At 40.9% G+C, this 16134-nt stretch overlaps 1 protein-coding gene across 1 annotated transcript in view; it reads right to left on the bottom strand.

Annotated features, from left to right (window-relative positions):
- Nucleotides 1–6099: 6099 nt before the first annotated feature.
- DYNC1LI1 (dynein, cytoplasmic 1, light intermediate chain 1) overlaps nucleotides 6100–16134 on the bottom strand; it is a 37119-nt gene continuing 27084 nt past the window's right edge. The window contains exons 6-13 of the mRNA XM_006890621.1: nucleotides 15980–16073; nucleotides 14162–14297; nucleotides 13094–13205; nucleotides 10508–10567; nucleotides 10341–10385; nucleotides 9567–9687; nucleotides 8590–8739; nucleotides 6100–6251 (exon numbers count right to left, since the gene is read on the bottom strand). Of these exons, the coding sequence (XP_006890683.1) occupies nucleotides 6139–6251; nucleotides 8590–8739; nucleotides 9567–9687; nucleotides 10341–10385; nucleotides 10508–10567; nucleotides 13094–13205; nucleotides 14162–14297; nucleotides 15980–16073 (831 nt within the window). The 3' untranslated portion in view covers nucleotides 6100–6138. The remainder of the gene's footprint in view (nucleotides 6252–8589; nucleotides 8740–9566; nucleotides 9688–10340; nucleotides 10386–10507; nucleotides 10568–13093; nucleotides 13206–14161; nucleotides 14298–15979; nucleotides 16074–16134) is intronic.

Raw genomic sequence — 16134 nt, 5'->3', positions numbered from 1 at the left:
AAGGTCTAAACGACAGCAGGGACCTTCTGGTGAGCAAGGAGGAATGTTGGGTTAGGGGCTGAGTACTGATGTGCGTGGGCCCTTCTCCCTCCTTCTGACATCCACATTCCCACGAGCCCCATTTCTGTTTAGTTATGGTGAGGCACCCGTCCTGCTCCCAGGGTAATTGAGCGCCCATGTTCTTCAGGGTCATGTCAGTGGCTGTGATCATGCAGTCTCTGGTTTCAGGTGCAAGACTGTGGAGCAGGCAGGAGGGCAGTTCTGGGCCCTTGTTCAGCTTCTCCCCTGGCTCCCGGTCTCCAAGTTCCTTTGTTCTCCCAGGCCCCGACACCCGTGACCAGTTGTACATCCAATTACAGTGATCTTCACAGGCTGATTTTAAACAGAAGTCACCAAGCTTTCCTCCTCGTCCTCTTTGGAGCTCTGCTGAAATCCCCAGCACCCTCGGACCCTGAATTATCTCCTGGATTTCTGAAGCTGTGAATGTTTATGAGAAGAGACTGCCGATCACTCTCCCAAAAGGCAGCTGGTGGATTTGAACCTGGACCGCTGACCATTGAGTTAGCAGTCCGCGGTCCTACATAAGCAGCACAATACAAGCCTCCACAGATGGCGTGACTGTGGGGCCATGCCAGGGAGCGACACCAAACTGCACCGGCTGTCATGGCGTGTGTCATAACCACGGGGCAAGCAAGGAAAGCCAGTTTCACTTAAGAAACCCTTTTGATGAAGTGAAACTTATGAAGTTACAATCTCTTAGTACAAGCTGCTGTAAAACTGTGGGTGGCAAAGGGAGAAGTCCCCAGGAAACCCTTCTGCTTGTACATGAGGCGCATGGCTGCTGGCCTGGGGGCGGGCAAGGCTGCTACTGAGTTCTCAGCGAGACCTTCACTCCTTTCACTGGGGAGAACTCTGACCAGGGCAGCTGCTTATTCAGATTTGGGTTGGTGGACACTGTCTCAAAAAGATGAACAAAATGAGTCTTGTCGTACGGGAATACACCCTGATGGTGTTTCTGGCATTCAAGAAAAATGGGAATTTTTTGAAAACTCTTCTCTCCCACTGATCTTGACTGCTCTTGGATTGTTAAATATTTCTTATCAGAGAGAATAAAATCTAGTGTTGCATGAATTTAGAATGAAATACAGTAACATTTCAGAGATCCCTTGTAACTCACTCCTTCCCTCCCTGCCAGAGTTGATTTTGACTGAGAGCAGCCCAATTGTAAATCCTACTGTGAACCTTAAACCTTCCTGTCAATCTGGACTGCTGACTGCCCCATCTTTCTCCTGAAGAAGCTGGTGGGTTTAACTAGCAGTCACTCCCGGCAACAATAGCAAAGTTCAACAAGGCAGCAAACACCACATACGGGCGAGGTTGTGGAGAGATTGGAACCCTTATCCACTGTTGGTGGGAGTGTAAAATGGTGCAAACACTGTGGAAGGCAGCTTGGTGCTTTCTCAACAAGTTGGAAAGAGAAATAGCATTTGACCCAGCAATTCCACTACAGGGAATATACCCTAAAGAAACCAGAGCCGCCACTCAAACAGATGTATGCACACCCATGTTTATTGCTCCTTAATACAGTTGCAAAGAGATAGAAGCAACCCAAGAGCCCATCAATAAATGGATAGAAAAACGATGGTATAGTCACACAATGGAGTACTATGTAGCAATGCAAAACAATGAACTTGTAAAGCTACACAACATGCGTGACCCTGGAGCGAAATATGGTGAGTGAAATATCTCAGTCACAAAAGGACAAATACTGCATAGTCCCATTGTTATAAAGCAGGACTGATATGGGGGGGTTGGGAGGAAACACGTAAGAGTAGATAGATAATGAACATTGCATTGGAACAGGTGAGAGAATAATTTTAAAGGAATATATGATTATGCATTGTATGTATGAAAACAGTTTGGAATAAGAGGTACATTGTAAAGTAGACTGGGGGGGGAATCATAGAAAAGTATCTTCATGACCTTAGGGCAGGCAAAGATTTCTTTAAAACAAGCCAATAAAAGACTAGTAAGAAAGAAGCTGACAAACTTGACCACATTAAAATAAATGTGCAAACAGAGCAAGGGAACACTACATAGTTTAAAATTAAAGTGTGCATAAAGTGTGTCCTCTCTCTGAACCTAATCTATACGCTGAGCAAATTATTTGAGAAGCTGGACTCTATGAAGAATGTGGCATCAATATTGGAGGAAGATTCATCAATAAGCTATGTTATGTAGATGACACAACCTTGTTTGCTTAAAGTGAGGATTTGAAGCATTTGCTGCAGAAGATGAAAGAATCCAGCCTTTAATACAGATTGCCTCTCAATGTCAAGAAAACAAAAGTTCTCACCTGTGGAACAAAAAGCTCCATCATAATCGATGAATAAAAGATTAAACATGTCAATGGTTTCATCTCATTTAGATTTACCATTAACATCCTGGTATCAGCAGTCAGGAGATGGATTGCACTGGTAACGTTTTACAGTCAGGGACCTCTCCAAATCATTGAGCAACGTTATCAGTTTAGGGACTTATTTTTCAGTTTGTGGCCGATTCAGAACATGGTCTTTTCCATCACTTGCTATGCATCTGAGCGCTAGACAGTGAGTAAGGATGACAGAATTTATGCCTCTGAGCTGTAGTGTTGGAGAAGAGTACCGAATATCCCATGGTCTGCCAAAAGAACAAACAGGTATGTCTTGAAGAGGGTGCAGCCAGAGTGATTCTTAGAAGGTGATCAAACTTCATCTCATATAATCCAGACATGTTGCTAGGAGAGGCATTCTTTGGAAGGGGATTAACATGCTTGGCAAGGTCAGTGGTAGGGAGGGAGGAAGACCCTAAATCAGACAGATTGACACAGTGCCTGCAGAAATGGGTTCGAGTATGTCAGAGTATGAGGACGGCACAGGACAAGGCAGGGTTTGGAGCTGTTGTTCACAGAGTCGCTGAGTTGCACCTACTAGCAACTCACCTTCAGAAGTTGGTAACCGGTTCACTGTAGCTCTGCCTTATTTCTGTGACTGTTGGACTAAGGTGTCTAATTTAGAGGATTTTCTAGAACTGGCATTACCTACTAATGTGAAATTTTTAGAAATATATAAAAAATGAGGACAGGTTTTCACTAAGACTTGTTTATATGTATCCATAATACCAAGTCAAACTCACTGCCATCAATTCTGACTTAGAGGCCCCAGCCCTATAGGACAGTCAAAGACACAGCCTCTGGGTTGGTACTGAAAACTCCACAGGCACCAGATCTCTCATCTTAATCCTTCTCTGATCACGGTACAGCTGGAACCGACTCACAGCTGACATGGGTTTTCAGAGGCTGTTAAGTCAAGGGAGGAGACTGCCTATCTTTCTCCTGTGGAGCAGCAGGTGGATTAAAACCAGTGGCCTTTGTTTTAGCAGCGCAAGTCCTTATCCACTACACCACTAAGCTCCCATTTTTCTCAATAGTAACCGAAGAACTGAAAAACTCAAACATCCTGTGACAAACTGAATAAAGGCACTCTTCACCAATGGTGTGAACGTATTACTTCCCTTGGCAAAGGGACTGTGGTGGAGGGAGGGCCTTGAGACAGACAATTATTCTGGATTCTCTGAGCTGACCCATCATGTGGGCCCTTATAAAACGGAAGTATGAAGGGTCAGGGTCAGAGGGAAGGCGACAGAAGCAGAGTTGATGGTGTGTGAAGATGATTAAGGGGTCAGACTGCAGGTGTCTCCAGAGTAAAAAAAAAAGAGAGAGAGATGGCTTTTCTCCTCCCTGGAGCCTCTTGGAAAAGAAAACCCATCCCTGCAGAACTAGCTCAGTGGTAACTGGTTTTACACTTCTGAATGGTAAGATAATAAATTTGGTTTTAAGTCACTAAATCTAGATCATTTTAAAGCTGCAGTAAAAAAAATATACAACCATCACATAGTGTAGAAGATCAATTTATATTTTCACAATGGAGTTATACTACCATGAGAATGAGTAACCCCAGCTACATGCCACAAATGCTAAGAGTATAAAGCATAAAAATGGACCCAATCTGTGGGGCTAGAAGGTCACGTGTGGCTCCTCTTGGTGGGACTATTAGCGGGAACATGGGGAGCTTCTGGTCGCAGGGGTATGTTTTGTTTCTTGATTGGGTTGCTGGGTACATGTGTGCTCATTGTGTGGTATTTCAAGCCATACACTTGTAACTTGTACATTTTATGCTCCAATAAAAAATTTACTTGGAAATAAATTAAAAAAAAAACAAACCAAAACCAAACCTACTTTAAAAACAACTTTCCTTCCTTGCAAAAAAATTGGTACAAAAATAGATTTCAAGTTTAAACACAGTAAAATGCAAAGTTTTCAGAAAAACAGACTCTCATCAGGAACCATTACAATAATTTCAGGTAACAACTAAATTAATTCCTACTATACACCCAGTGTCACATACACACATGCGTGCACTGGACTGGTCTACACATGCATAAACAGTAGCAGATCTCAAAGTGTCTCAGGAAGCAGAGTTTGCAATGTTCTTTCTTAAAAGTTTAGCTGTTTCAATGAGTACTAGTTTAGAAAAACCAGTCTCTGCAAAACTTAATTGCAGAACTTTCGCTGGACTAAAGATTTTATCAGTCGCATTTTAAACCTATATTTTAACAAATAAAACTTTTTCATGCTCATAAACACAAGTTTCTTCTACATGGAAAGAAATTGTTCCCCTATTTTTAGCATTTATATTCAACTATAATTAATCAAATAGCATCATAACACTAAATAAATTTTAAAGTTCTAACAAAGGATTATGCTAGATAGTGCATAATGTTTTCTTTAAAAACCATTTGATGTATATAGTGTCTGAGAGTTAACAAACTGAATGTAGGACATGGAAACCGATTATTTCTCCCAATTGTATGAAATGACTCTAAGCCCAATGCAGAGGTGTTCCTTTGTTAAACATCAACAAAAAGCTCAAATTGTGCTCCAGAAGGTTTTAAAACAAGCACTAGAAAGTTTCAAAGCCATCTAACTGTTAACAGGTGTTCTGGCCGTGAGAGAGTTGCTAAGGGTCCGTGTACTGGCCAGGTGTTTAGCACTGCTGCTTCCCATTAAAGAACAATAAAACACTGTATTTTAACCTCCCAGGAAGCGTGATATAAGATTCTGCAGTCTGAGACACGCTCAGGGAGAAAACGTGCTCAAAAAAAGCAAACTCCCCAAATAAGAAAACTTATGAAAAAGCCAATCAAGTATTCACCTGTCTCTTAGAAGCTAGATCAGAATGTCTACCAAATCTTATCACTATCATAAATACAAATTTAAATAGCAGAAAATGCAATAAACTATGTGAACCTGAATGCAGAGAATAAATACTTTATTAACTGATTACAGTTGAAAGTCACAAACAAAAAAAGGATATATTAAGGCAGAGACATATACATATAGACAAATCCAGAGACTGTTACTCTTTACATTTTAATAACCTCTGCATTTTTCTTTTACACATTTAGGCAGTGTGCTTTCCTTTCTTTCCAGTTAAAGAGACAAATTTTGGCCAATATTTCTAAGCCATATTTTAATGACAACATGTAGGGTCATAGACTGGACAATGACTAGTGTATCAAACGCAGACCGTTTTCTCAGCAGATCCCATGTGTGGTATACATTCTGTTTGCATTCGCTTACTGTGGTGTGCAAAATTCTGACAATTGATCATTTTTGCTCCAGTAAAATACAGAATTTTTAAATGATTGTAAAATAACCTTGGATGTCCACGTCGGTCAAATGCCCAAACTGCTTCATACTTTCCCTTCCTTAAACCTTCTTGTCTTTTTTAAAATAGCCTTTAGGCTATGATCTGTATTTCAGTTCTAGAAATCTTGAATTTTTCAAAATACCAAAATGAATTCCTTACGCAACATGGCAACGCGACCTCCAATTCTACATCATGTAGAACTTTTTTCCCCCCTGTATGGCTCCCTTTTATAAAAAAGTGGCAACAACAAAACAAAGAAACAAAAACCCCCCAGACATGAATTTAGTCCATTTGAAAAAGCACTCCAGCTCCCTACTTCACTCCTGAAGGAAAAGGCAGAGGCAAGTTGACATTATCCCAAAAAATTGAATGGCTTTATTTGGTATCTTCAAGAAGCTTCTCCTTCCGTTGGGGATGTGGGTGTTGTAGGAGAAACAGTAACTTGTTTCCGTGCAATTCTGTCCAGTTCTGCATGAACGTCTGATAGGACAGGCTTCTGGCCTACGTTGTGGGAAAAGAAAACAAGATTGAGGCGTCATTAAGATTTTTCTCACAAACAGCTTTTTACATTAAAGTTATAAATGGTTTTACTAATTTTATCTAAATTGTACAGGCATCCTAAATTTCTAAAGAAATTACCTTCTTTTTAGTTAAATCGTTATTAAACAGAAGACTAGTACTTTTACTATTTAATCTCATACAGAACTCTAATCAGGAATTTTCAAGCTGTGGCAAGGCCATGAAGAGAAAAGCAGCCCAGGAGTGAAGACTGTTCTGTGTCTTCAGTGAGGTGCACACAGCCGTTCCAGTTCCCACTCAACAACTTGGAGGCAAATGACACTGGTCAGTCTTCATTCCGTGTGATCATTCTCAATCTTCCTATTCTAATTATTCTGTTTCCCTAAATCTCGATTCCCTGCCCTTTTACATCTTTAAAAACTGTTTACTTTGACCACTGAGTGTAAATTATTTGCTTAAAAAAACAAAACACCCAAACAAACAGTGCACCAAAAGAGCTCTAAAGTCACAAAACCAGGAGAACAGGATTCACAGATGACATTCTCTGTTTTGTTAAAAAGGAGTGAGGGGCCAGTTTCTGTTCAAATCTCTGAGTCCTGCAGTCGCGACCTGTCCAGTCTGTGTTTTGTTTTCAGGAATCTGAGGTTCTAGTCTGTGTTCTTCTCCCCTTCTATGAGGGTCTATTTATTGTGGCCCTGAGCAGAATCGTAAGGAGGGACAGCGAAGCAGCATGTAGGTTTTAAAAAAATTCTTTTATCTTTGTTGAAAGTTTACACAGCAAATCAGACTCCCACTTAAGAAACCGCACTATGGCGAGCTCTGATGGCCTAGTGGCAAGAAGCTGCACTGCAATTCCAGAGGTGCGCGGTTCAAATCCACCAGATGCTCTGGTAAAGAAGGGACAGTCTCCTCCTGTACCAGTCAGATCTCTGATTTGACGGTACACACAAAAAATTTTAAAAAAAAGAAAGAAAGAAACGGCACTACAATCCCAAAGGCATGGTCTGAATGCTGCTCCATGCGAGAAGGATGCCTGATTGCCCTCAGTGGGATTTACTGCCTCAAACACCTGCTGAAGATCAGCGATGGGTTGGTTCTGACACAACAACAACAGTATCTAATAATGAAAAGACAAAACCTAGTTTAAAAAATGGGCAAAGGAGCTCCCTAAAGAAGAAATTTCAATGGCACAGGAAAGGTTGCTCATTATCAGCCACGAGGGAAATGTAAATCAAAACTACGAGGGGACAGGGCTTCACCCTGACTAGGGTAACTGTAAGCAACGAGGATACAAAGTGCTGCCCGAGACGCGGAGAACCGAGGACCCAAGGACCGAGCCAGTGCAGAACGTCAGCAGTGTTATCAGAGGACCCGGCACCTTCACTTCTAGAAACATACTCGGAAGCCATGGAAGCACACGGGCACACGAGAAGACCTGTGTGTGAGTGCACAGGAGCATTCTTCCTAACTGCAAAAATGCAAAGAACCCAAACCGCCAACAACAGACAAGGGACAAATACGTTACACTCACACCTCAGTTCCTGCTTTTGTTGTCTGTGCTGTCTCCTACAACTCAGTGACCCTCTGAGTAACAGAGCTGACCTTTACCGTCCCCTGCACTGTCCTGACACCTGTGTGCTCCGGTTCTCCTCTGTGACCCTCTACCATTCTCAGCAGGAAGACTGAGGACTTGTCCAAGAACTGGTCTCTCCAGAAAACATGCCCAAAGAATGAGAGACAAGTCTCACCCTCCTTAACTTTAAGGAACATCCTGGTCACAATTCCTCCAAGACAGAATTATTTGTACTCTTTGCAGCCTATGGGATATTCAGTACTCTTTTTCAACTGAAGTACTCTTTTTCAACTGAACATTCAAAGCCATCAAAGTTTCTTCCGTCTTCCTTATTCACTGTCCAACTTTCAGATGCACAGAAAGCAAATGATAACACCACAGCTTGATCAAGCACACCTTAGGCTTCAATTATTACTAGGTTTATTATTCAGCCATTAAAAAAAGTACACACTGATGCAGGCTATCATATACACAAATCTTGAAAACAATGGGCTGACTCAGAATTGGCAATTCACAGAGACGAAGGAAGTGGTTCTTAGAGGTTATCAGGAGGGAGCAGAGGGGGCAGGTGGTGCAGCAGTGAAGGGCAGGATTTAAGGCTTCATATTGGGAAATGAGAATGTTTTAAACTTATATTCCAGTTTACTAGATACCACTCACTGAGTTAAACCATTTAAGCGAGTTACCATTATGGTATCTCAATTCTCCCTCCTTAAAGCTCTTTGCTTCTATTCTGGACAACCTTACCTGACTTTTTGGAGGACGGAGGTAAGCCACTGCTTCCAGCTCCAGCCCCACCTGCAGGACTCCCTCCCCCAGGGCCTCCTGGAGTGCCAGTCTTCTTACTCAGCAAGCTATTGAAGAAATTTGCCAGGACCCCTTCACTTGTGGCTCCAGCTATAAAAAGAAATGCTCCCACTCAGTCATAAGTTTCCATACATTACGATGAAAATAATTACACACAAAAAAACAAGTGTTATACTTAAATTTAAGAGCTGTACATTCCAAATTCAATTAATTTCAGCTTGGTAATTATTAAAAAATAATTGGAAAGTTATTGTTAAAAGGCTAAGACCATTTTAAACAAGCAGATGTTAGATGCAATTATCTTCCCCTTTAAAAGGGATTTTTCAAAAATATGACTAATGAAAAAATATCTGCATCAAGGATTGTGAAATGTTACCTGATCCTATATGAAAACCAGCAGAGGTTCCCTAGAGATAAAAGGGCAATTCAAAGAAGGGAACTACAAATGGGAGGGAAACACCGGGGGAGTGGGGAAAACTTATTAGTAATTCAAGAATGCCGATTAGGGTGTGGGAAAATGACAGCATGTAACACTGATGAGATGCAAAGCTGAGCAATCTATCTAAACAACAATGTCAGAGGTTTAAAATGTATACCTTCTAGTCCTTCTTACAGCAATTATTTCTAGAGAGAACTATTACACATATAGTCTCTTCATTTAATTGAAGTTTACCCTAAAACAACTAAATCTATTACAAAACATTAAAAACACCAACAAAAAAAAAGATGCATGTATCATGGATAGAGAACGTTAACAACGTACAACAGTTTAGAATCTGATCTGATCAACTACGAGATGGTATCTACAGAGATCGGAGGGCACCGCACAAAATCAAAAGAGCTAAAGTAGAATTCTAGGTACGTTTCTTTTCTCTGCAAAACAGTCTTGTTTTCTACAAAAAAGAAGAAAAATATACCTTTCATGTTTGGATCAATTTTTTTTGACCCCGCAGGGATGGGTGACACGCTGGCAACATTGGACGACACGGACCGGCTTGGCGTCCGGGGGGAGCCTCCGGGAACTCTGGGCGAGGCATCCTAAGAAAAATCAGGGAAACCACAATTACAAAGACCTAAGTGTTTCAATTTCACAAAGTTATTATTTTAAAAGAAATGACTTTGCAACTGCCCACATACTGTGAGACATTAACAGAAATGGTAGCCATGGGTGTCCTCACTGCTACAGAATACTCCAGACCTAAACATTTTAGAACACTACTTTTTCTTTCCATGGAAAAAGAATGCATAGAGAAATGATGAATGACTCAAAGTATAAGCCTGAGGGTCAGATCTGGGTTCCAGCCCAGACCTCTGTCCTACCAGCTGAATCATCTCAAGACAAGCCACTACCACTTCCAAAGCTTCCCTTCCCAATCTGTAAAAGAGGGTTAAGAGCAGAACTAGCCTCACAGAGTTCTTGAGAATTTGTGAATGCACGGAAATGGCTCGCCACAGCTGACACATAATATTTGCAAAATAGAACTTTACATGAGTTAAATATCCAAGAAGGAAATAAACGTCATCTTTCAAAACTTCACAAAACCAAAATCTAGATTTCCAAGTTCGGGTTTACATTTCAGACACACACACAGACACACACACACACGTCCACAGGGAAGGGGGAGAAGGGGATAAGGCGTGACACGCTCTCTTCTGTATCGGAAGAATGCTGTCAACTCGGTAATACTGACCACAGGCCTTCCAGCGGCAGTTGGTGGCTGTTTTGCTAAGAGGGACTGCAGGGGAAAAAGAAAGAATTCTAGTTTAGACATTCACCGTGTGTACTGCTGTACTCTTAATGAAAAATGTGTCAAGAACAGTTTATCCACCAGTAATTTCTGCCAATACAAATACGTACCTGAAGCTTCATAAGAAACACCTGGTCATCCTCCGCCACAATCTCCTTCTCATGCACAAACTGAAATGAGCAATGCACAAATGCGGTTTAATATACTGTGCTACTCTCTAGATTAGAGGAATTACAAACTGGCTCAGTAATAGGAACATCACGTATAGTATTCACACGGGTGAACTGTCCACCCACGCTCACACAGCAGCCGGTAACTCTCTGAAATGATGTGAAGAGTCTAGATCTCCTCTACCCAGTAACAGCCACTCATCACCTGTGGCTAAGCACTCGCTATGCGGCCGATATCACAAAGGAATGACAAAAGCCACATGTGGTCAGTGACTGCTGTGTCGGACGCTGTAACTCCTGAGGCCACACGCACGTTCCTATTATGTATCAACTCGCTAAGCAACGGAGTACTGTGTCCTACGTCACGGAAAAGCAACGGAAACGGGGAAATAGGAATAACCAGCAACAGCTCGGGGTAGAAGTTTGTAAAGAGCAGCAGTAACTGCCTCCAGCTTCTCCTCACGCTGTGCGGCTCCTCCCACGGACGTGACGGGCTGGGCCACCAGGCCTCCCGTTCCTCACCAAGCGCTTACCCACTGCGCCACCAGAGCTCCTTCAGGGCCATCCTTTTAAACAGCTAGTGGAGTCTATGACGTCTACTTCAACTCTTCACTGACTTCCTATCTCACTCAAGACTAAAACAAAATGCAAGATCCCTACTGCAACCTCGGGACGAGGCCTCACTGCATTTGAACTCCGTTCTCACTCCAGCTCCGTCCCAGCCTCTCCGGACAGCCCTCTTCACTGGCTTTATTTTCACAGTATCATCATCACTGGACAGATGGCCCGAGGTTTATTATTAGCATCATCTACTTAGGACCTAGTACCTCAATATGTACTGGTGGTTTATTATTAGCACCACCTCCTCCTCAGGTAGGGAGCTCTGCTGGCTCAGTGGTAAGGAGTTGTGCTGCCAACCTGAAGGTGTATGGTTCGAATCCACCAGCTGCTCTGAGAAAGAAAGATGGGCAATCTCCACCCAGGCGATTGACAGCCTCTGCAAACTTGCAGGAGGGTTAGCTTTGAGTCGGCTCCGACCTGACAGCACAATAACTACAACCTATTAAGTAGAACAGTGCCCGAGTCATACTCCATAAATACTTATGTCTGACTGACAACATAAAGCACGAGTGAGTTGGCAGGAGACTGGGACCCGATGGCTCTTGTTTTTGGAGGCATACAGTTCATTAAGAGCCGTCCAAGCCAAATACTGGAGCTCTGCTGGTTTACTGGTGGCCCGAATCTATCAGCCTCTCTGCGGGAGAAGGATGGGCAGTCTCCTCCCGTGTGATTTACTGCCTCTGAAAACCGGCGGGAGGGGTCAGCTAAGGGTTGGTTCCAACTCGAAGACGACAGTGATGTAGTGGGGGAGCTCTGGTGGTTTAGTGGGAAGAAACTGTGCTGCTAACACAAAGGTATGCGACCTGACTTCACCCAGCCGTCCACGGGAAAAAGAAGAGCAATCAACTCCTCGGTAATTCACTACTTTTGAACACCCCTGGCGGGTCTCCTATGGGTTGGTACTGACTTGACAGTACACAACAACAACAACAACAAAATCAAAGGAAAACAATTTCTTTTTCACCTGACGTACTTCCTATTATACTTTTCTAATTATACACAAATTAAGCCAGACATTCTATGCTGTCATAGGTTAAATTGAAATTATTTTTCCTAAAACACATGTCCAAATTAAAAGCCAGTGAGAATTATCACCTACAATGATTCTTGTTATACAACTTAACAGAAACACCTGTATCTAACTATAAGCTATCAAACACCCCTTAACATGGAATCAGGACAGATCAAGAAGAGTACTTTGTGGAACTAGATTTTTCAGTCATGAGAAAGGCAAGCTGCAGTTACAGTGAAAATGAAATTTAGGAATTGGGGGCACTCAGACAACTGTGGGACCCTGGCTGCGCTCTGGTTTGGTGAATTCTCAGACTCTGGCCATTCCAACTGTTAAAGATCCAGAGTCTCTCACGGAGTCCGGGGTTTGCAGGGAAAGTCATCAGGAGTTAGAATGGACTCGATGGTTTTGTGTGCTTTGTTTTGCTTGCTTTCCCAATATGAGAAGAACCCTTAAGGTGTAAGCTCTTGGCTCAGAACTGAAAGGTTGGAGGTTCGACCCACCAGGCAGCAAACCTTTCAGGAGGAAGATGTGGCATCTGCGGCAGTAAAGAGCACAGGCTTGGAAAGTTTATGGGGCGGTTAAATCTGTCTATTGTGAGTGGCTGTGAGCTGGAATCAAATCAAAAACAATGGGTCTGGTTTTGATTATATTAGAATACGAGTCTGTACTACATGCCAAACATTAACTTAGTAACTGAGGAGTAGACTTACATTTGCTAAACCAAATTCTTCTTATAAACTATGTATGTATTAGAAACACTCAAATTACACTTTGTAACCCTCTTGATGAAAGAGAACCTGGTCTTTTTCTTTTTTAGTGGTAGAGTTATGAAGTTCCTTCTCCATCTAAAAGTCTAAATATTGAGACTAGATACTAAAAGTGCTTGTTACCTTTCGGACAGGTGGTTTCGTTATGATATCTTCAAAATTATCTTCTATTTTTAATGACTGGAAATTTTCATGTAATATTCCTATTTTCTTATCATTATCCCACCCTGCCGGACTGAAAAGAAATGCATGGTAAACTTTAAAGCATTATACAGGTATGTAATAACTCAATCCACACTTACATAAACCAGTTTGACAAACCACGCAAAACTAATCAGCTTTTCAGTGCAATGCCCGAGTAATGCTTACTAATTATGTACTTAAAATGATTATACCAATTTTCTTGATAAAAGAAGATGCCATTAGAGGTTTTTCAGGAGAAGGGAGTAATTATTACTTCTGAATTTTATTAAGATAACATAATCATTATATTGCAATATAATATAGCAATCTATATTACACATCAGGTTACACATATTATCAATTAAAGGATGAACAGCTATGATATACCGACATACACTCAACAAGTGTTTTACGAAACTGGCAGACTTTTCGGTAAAGGCTTGGGCCAACTGTGAGACTATAAGGCAATGGTAAATAGATCAAAGTAGATAAAAAATATAAAAATCTAGGAAGAGATTCTCATCTATTCAATGTGGTAAAGTCTACTGATCTCATTCCAAGACTGGAAAAGTGAGGACACAGCAAATAGTAGTAGCATCAACACATGACTACATTATAAAACATTTAAGGGGTGTAATGAGACTTAGTTACTAAGGGGTTGACGTTGTTGTTAAGTGCCGTCGAGTCACAGGCGACTCATAGTGACCCTATGAAGGAGAGTCCTCGACACTTGGGTGCCTTTCATCCTCTCTCCAGGTTCACAGGGTTTCCGAGGCAAGCTGTTATGGAAGTGGATGCCACTCCTCCTTCCAAGGGGGGTTGACATTAGACATTATAATTAATAATATTAATCAATGATAATTAATGTTATAAAATAAAATGTATATGTATGATCCGTGAAACTGTAATTACAATGTTATAAAACAAAATGTATTATGAATGAAAGTCATATAATCTACAAACTCTGATTCAAAATAAATAACTGAAAGAAGAAAAGACTGTACTTACATAAATACAGCATCTTTTTCCACAACAACAGCAGGAATCTTATAGGGAAATCCATATAGTTTCTGGACAATGTATTTATATACTAAATCTATATTTTTGTTTTCCTTTACTGAAGTGTAAATAAGTGCTGCACCATCTGAGTAATAGCAGAAATTAAAGAAAATTTTGGACAAATTTCATGAATAGACACCACAAAGTTGTGTTTTAAATTTTTAAAATTTTCATCTACATGTTTATTAGCTTAAAAAAAAGAGGTGGTGGCCTAGTGGCAAGAAGCTGCACTGCGATCCCAGAGGTGAGCAGTTCAAATCCACCAGATGCTCTGCTGGAGAAGGAGGAGCAATCTCCTCCTGTACCAGTCAGATGCGATTTGACGATACACACACAAAAGTAATCCAATAAAACAAACGAAGCCCAGTTATTTTATAGCATAATAGGGATTTTTTTTTTAAAAAAAAAGCATAAAATACTTAAACAGCAGTTAAAATACAAGTAAAACAATTCTGATGTAATAGATTTCATTTAGGAGGATGAGACTGTCATTAAGCCAAGAGAGCAAACAGACATTAACACCAGAAGGAGTTTACATTTCTAATACGGCTGTATGTAAATAAAAGAAAACAACTAAAAATGTGAAGCAGCAAAATTTTATGTCACTTTCTTATATTTCATGATTCTGTCTTTTCAACAAAAACGGCACACACGAATGTTGCCTCTTTGTTAATTGCCACTGAGCCGAGCACGACCCTATGAACAAGCTTGCAGTTGACACTAATTCTAAGCAGCAGGACTTTGGGGACAAAGCTTTCGAAACCCACTGAAAGAAGGGGACCCTAGACCCACTGATGAGAGAAGGTGAACCAGCAGCTGCCCATCAAGGATGACCTCAGGCCAAAGTAACTTTCATGACCAAGACTTGAGATAAAGTCACCTCAAATGAAGAAGTACTCGTTAAAGGACATCCTAACTTATATATTTTATCCAAAACAGATATGCTTGGTCAAAAGATCAAGAGATTTAAAAAAAAAAAAAAAGTCAAGAGCCTGTGAGGGAAAGGGGTATCGTGAGCACAAACAGACATCTTAGTCCCATGGCCACACCAAAGGTTTTCCAATTTGGGATCATCAAAATCATCCTTCTGGAATGCTTTTTAAAAATGCAGTTTCTAGGGGAGCTCTGGTGGCCTAGTGGCAAGGAGGTGCAACTACAATCCCAGAGGTGCAGGTTTGAATCCACCAGATGCTCTGCTGGGAAAGGAGGGACAATCTCCTCCTGTACCAGTCAGATCTGATTTGACGGTACACTCACACACAAAAAAAAATAAAAATTTAAAAAAATTAAAAAAATGCAATTTCTCCCTCTTAACCCCTGAATACTCCTATTTAGTAGGTCTTTGATCTGAAGTTCTGATGCATCACCAGATTTTAAACCCATTATGTTAAAATATACAAAGAGATGGTGGTAATCAACGAAACATACTCAAAATGAAAACAAAGGCTGATCTTTCTCACTCATCTCCTCACTAAAAGAATACACGACTTTTTAATCAGAAATGCTCACAAAGTCAACTCATCAGGATTTTTCATACAAGGTACTTTTTAGGCATTGTACACAGCAAACTAACAGTCTCTATTTCAAAATATCCAGATATAAATCATTTGAAACCTGAAATGAAAACTTGAGATCCAGAATGAAATTTCTGATCTGAGCCATGAAGAAAAACATTTTCTAAAGCCATCCAATTCTATTGCTACCAAATAAAGAAATAAACAAAATCAGATAAGAAACACTGCACCAACCAGTGTGTTAAAAGGATACACTGTAAACAAAACTTCCGGATATAGGACTGAATGAAATCAAAATGTTCATCCCTGTAGTCATGTTCTTTCTCCAATACACTAATGGCATCACACTGTTGAGGTAAAACAAGGAAAAAGAGAAAGGTTAAATAGTCAACAGAAAGTTACTTGAAT

The sequence above is a fragment of the Elephantulus edwardii genome, unplaced genomic scaffold, assembly GCF_000299155.1.
Source record: "Elephantulus edwardii isolate Elephantulus edwardi_28Jun2011 unplaced genomic scaffold, EleEdw1.0 scaffold00091, whole genome shotgun sequence".
NCBI lineage: Eukaryota > Metazoa > Chordata > Mammalia > Macroscelidea > Macroscelididae > Elephantulus > Elephantulus edwardii.
The sequence above is the reverse complement of the archived record's forward strand: the minus strand, read 5'-3'. Positions and strand labels throughout refer to the sequence as shown.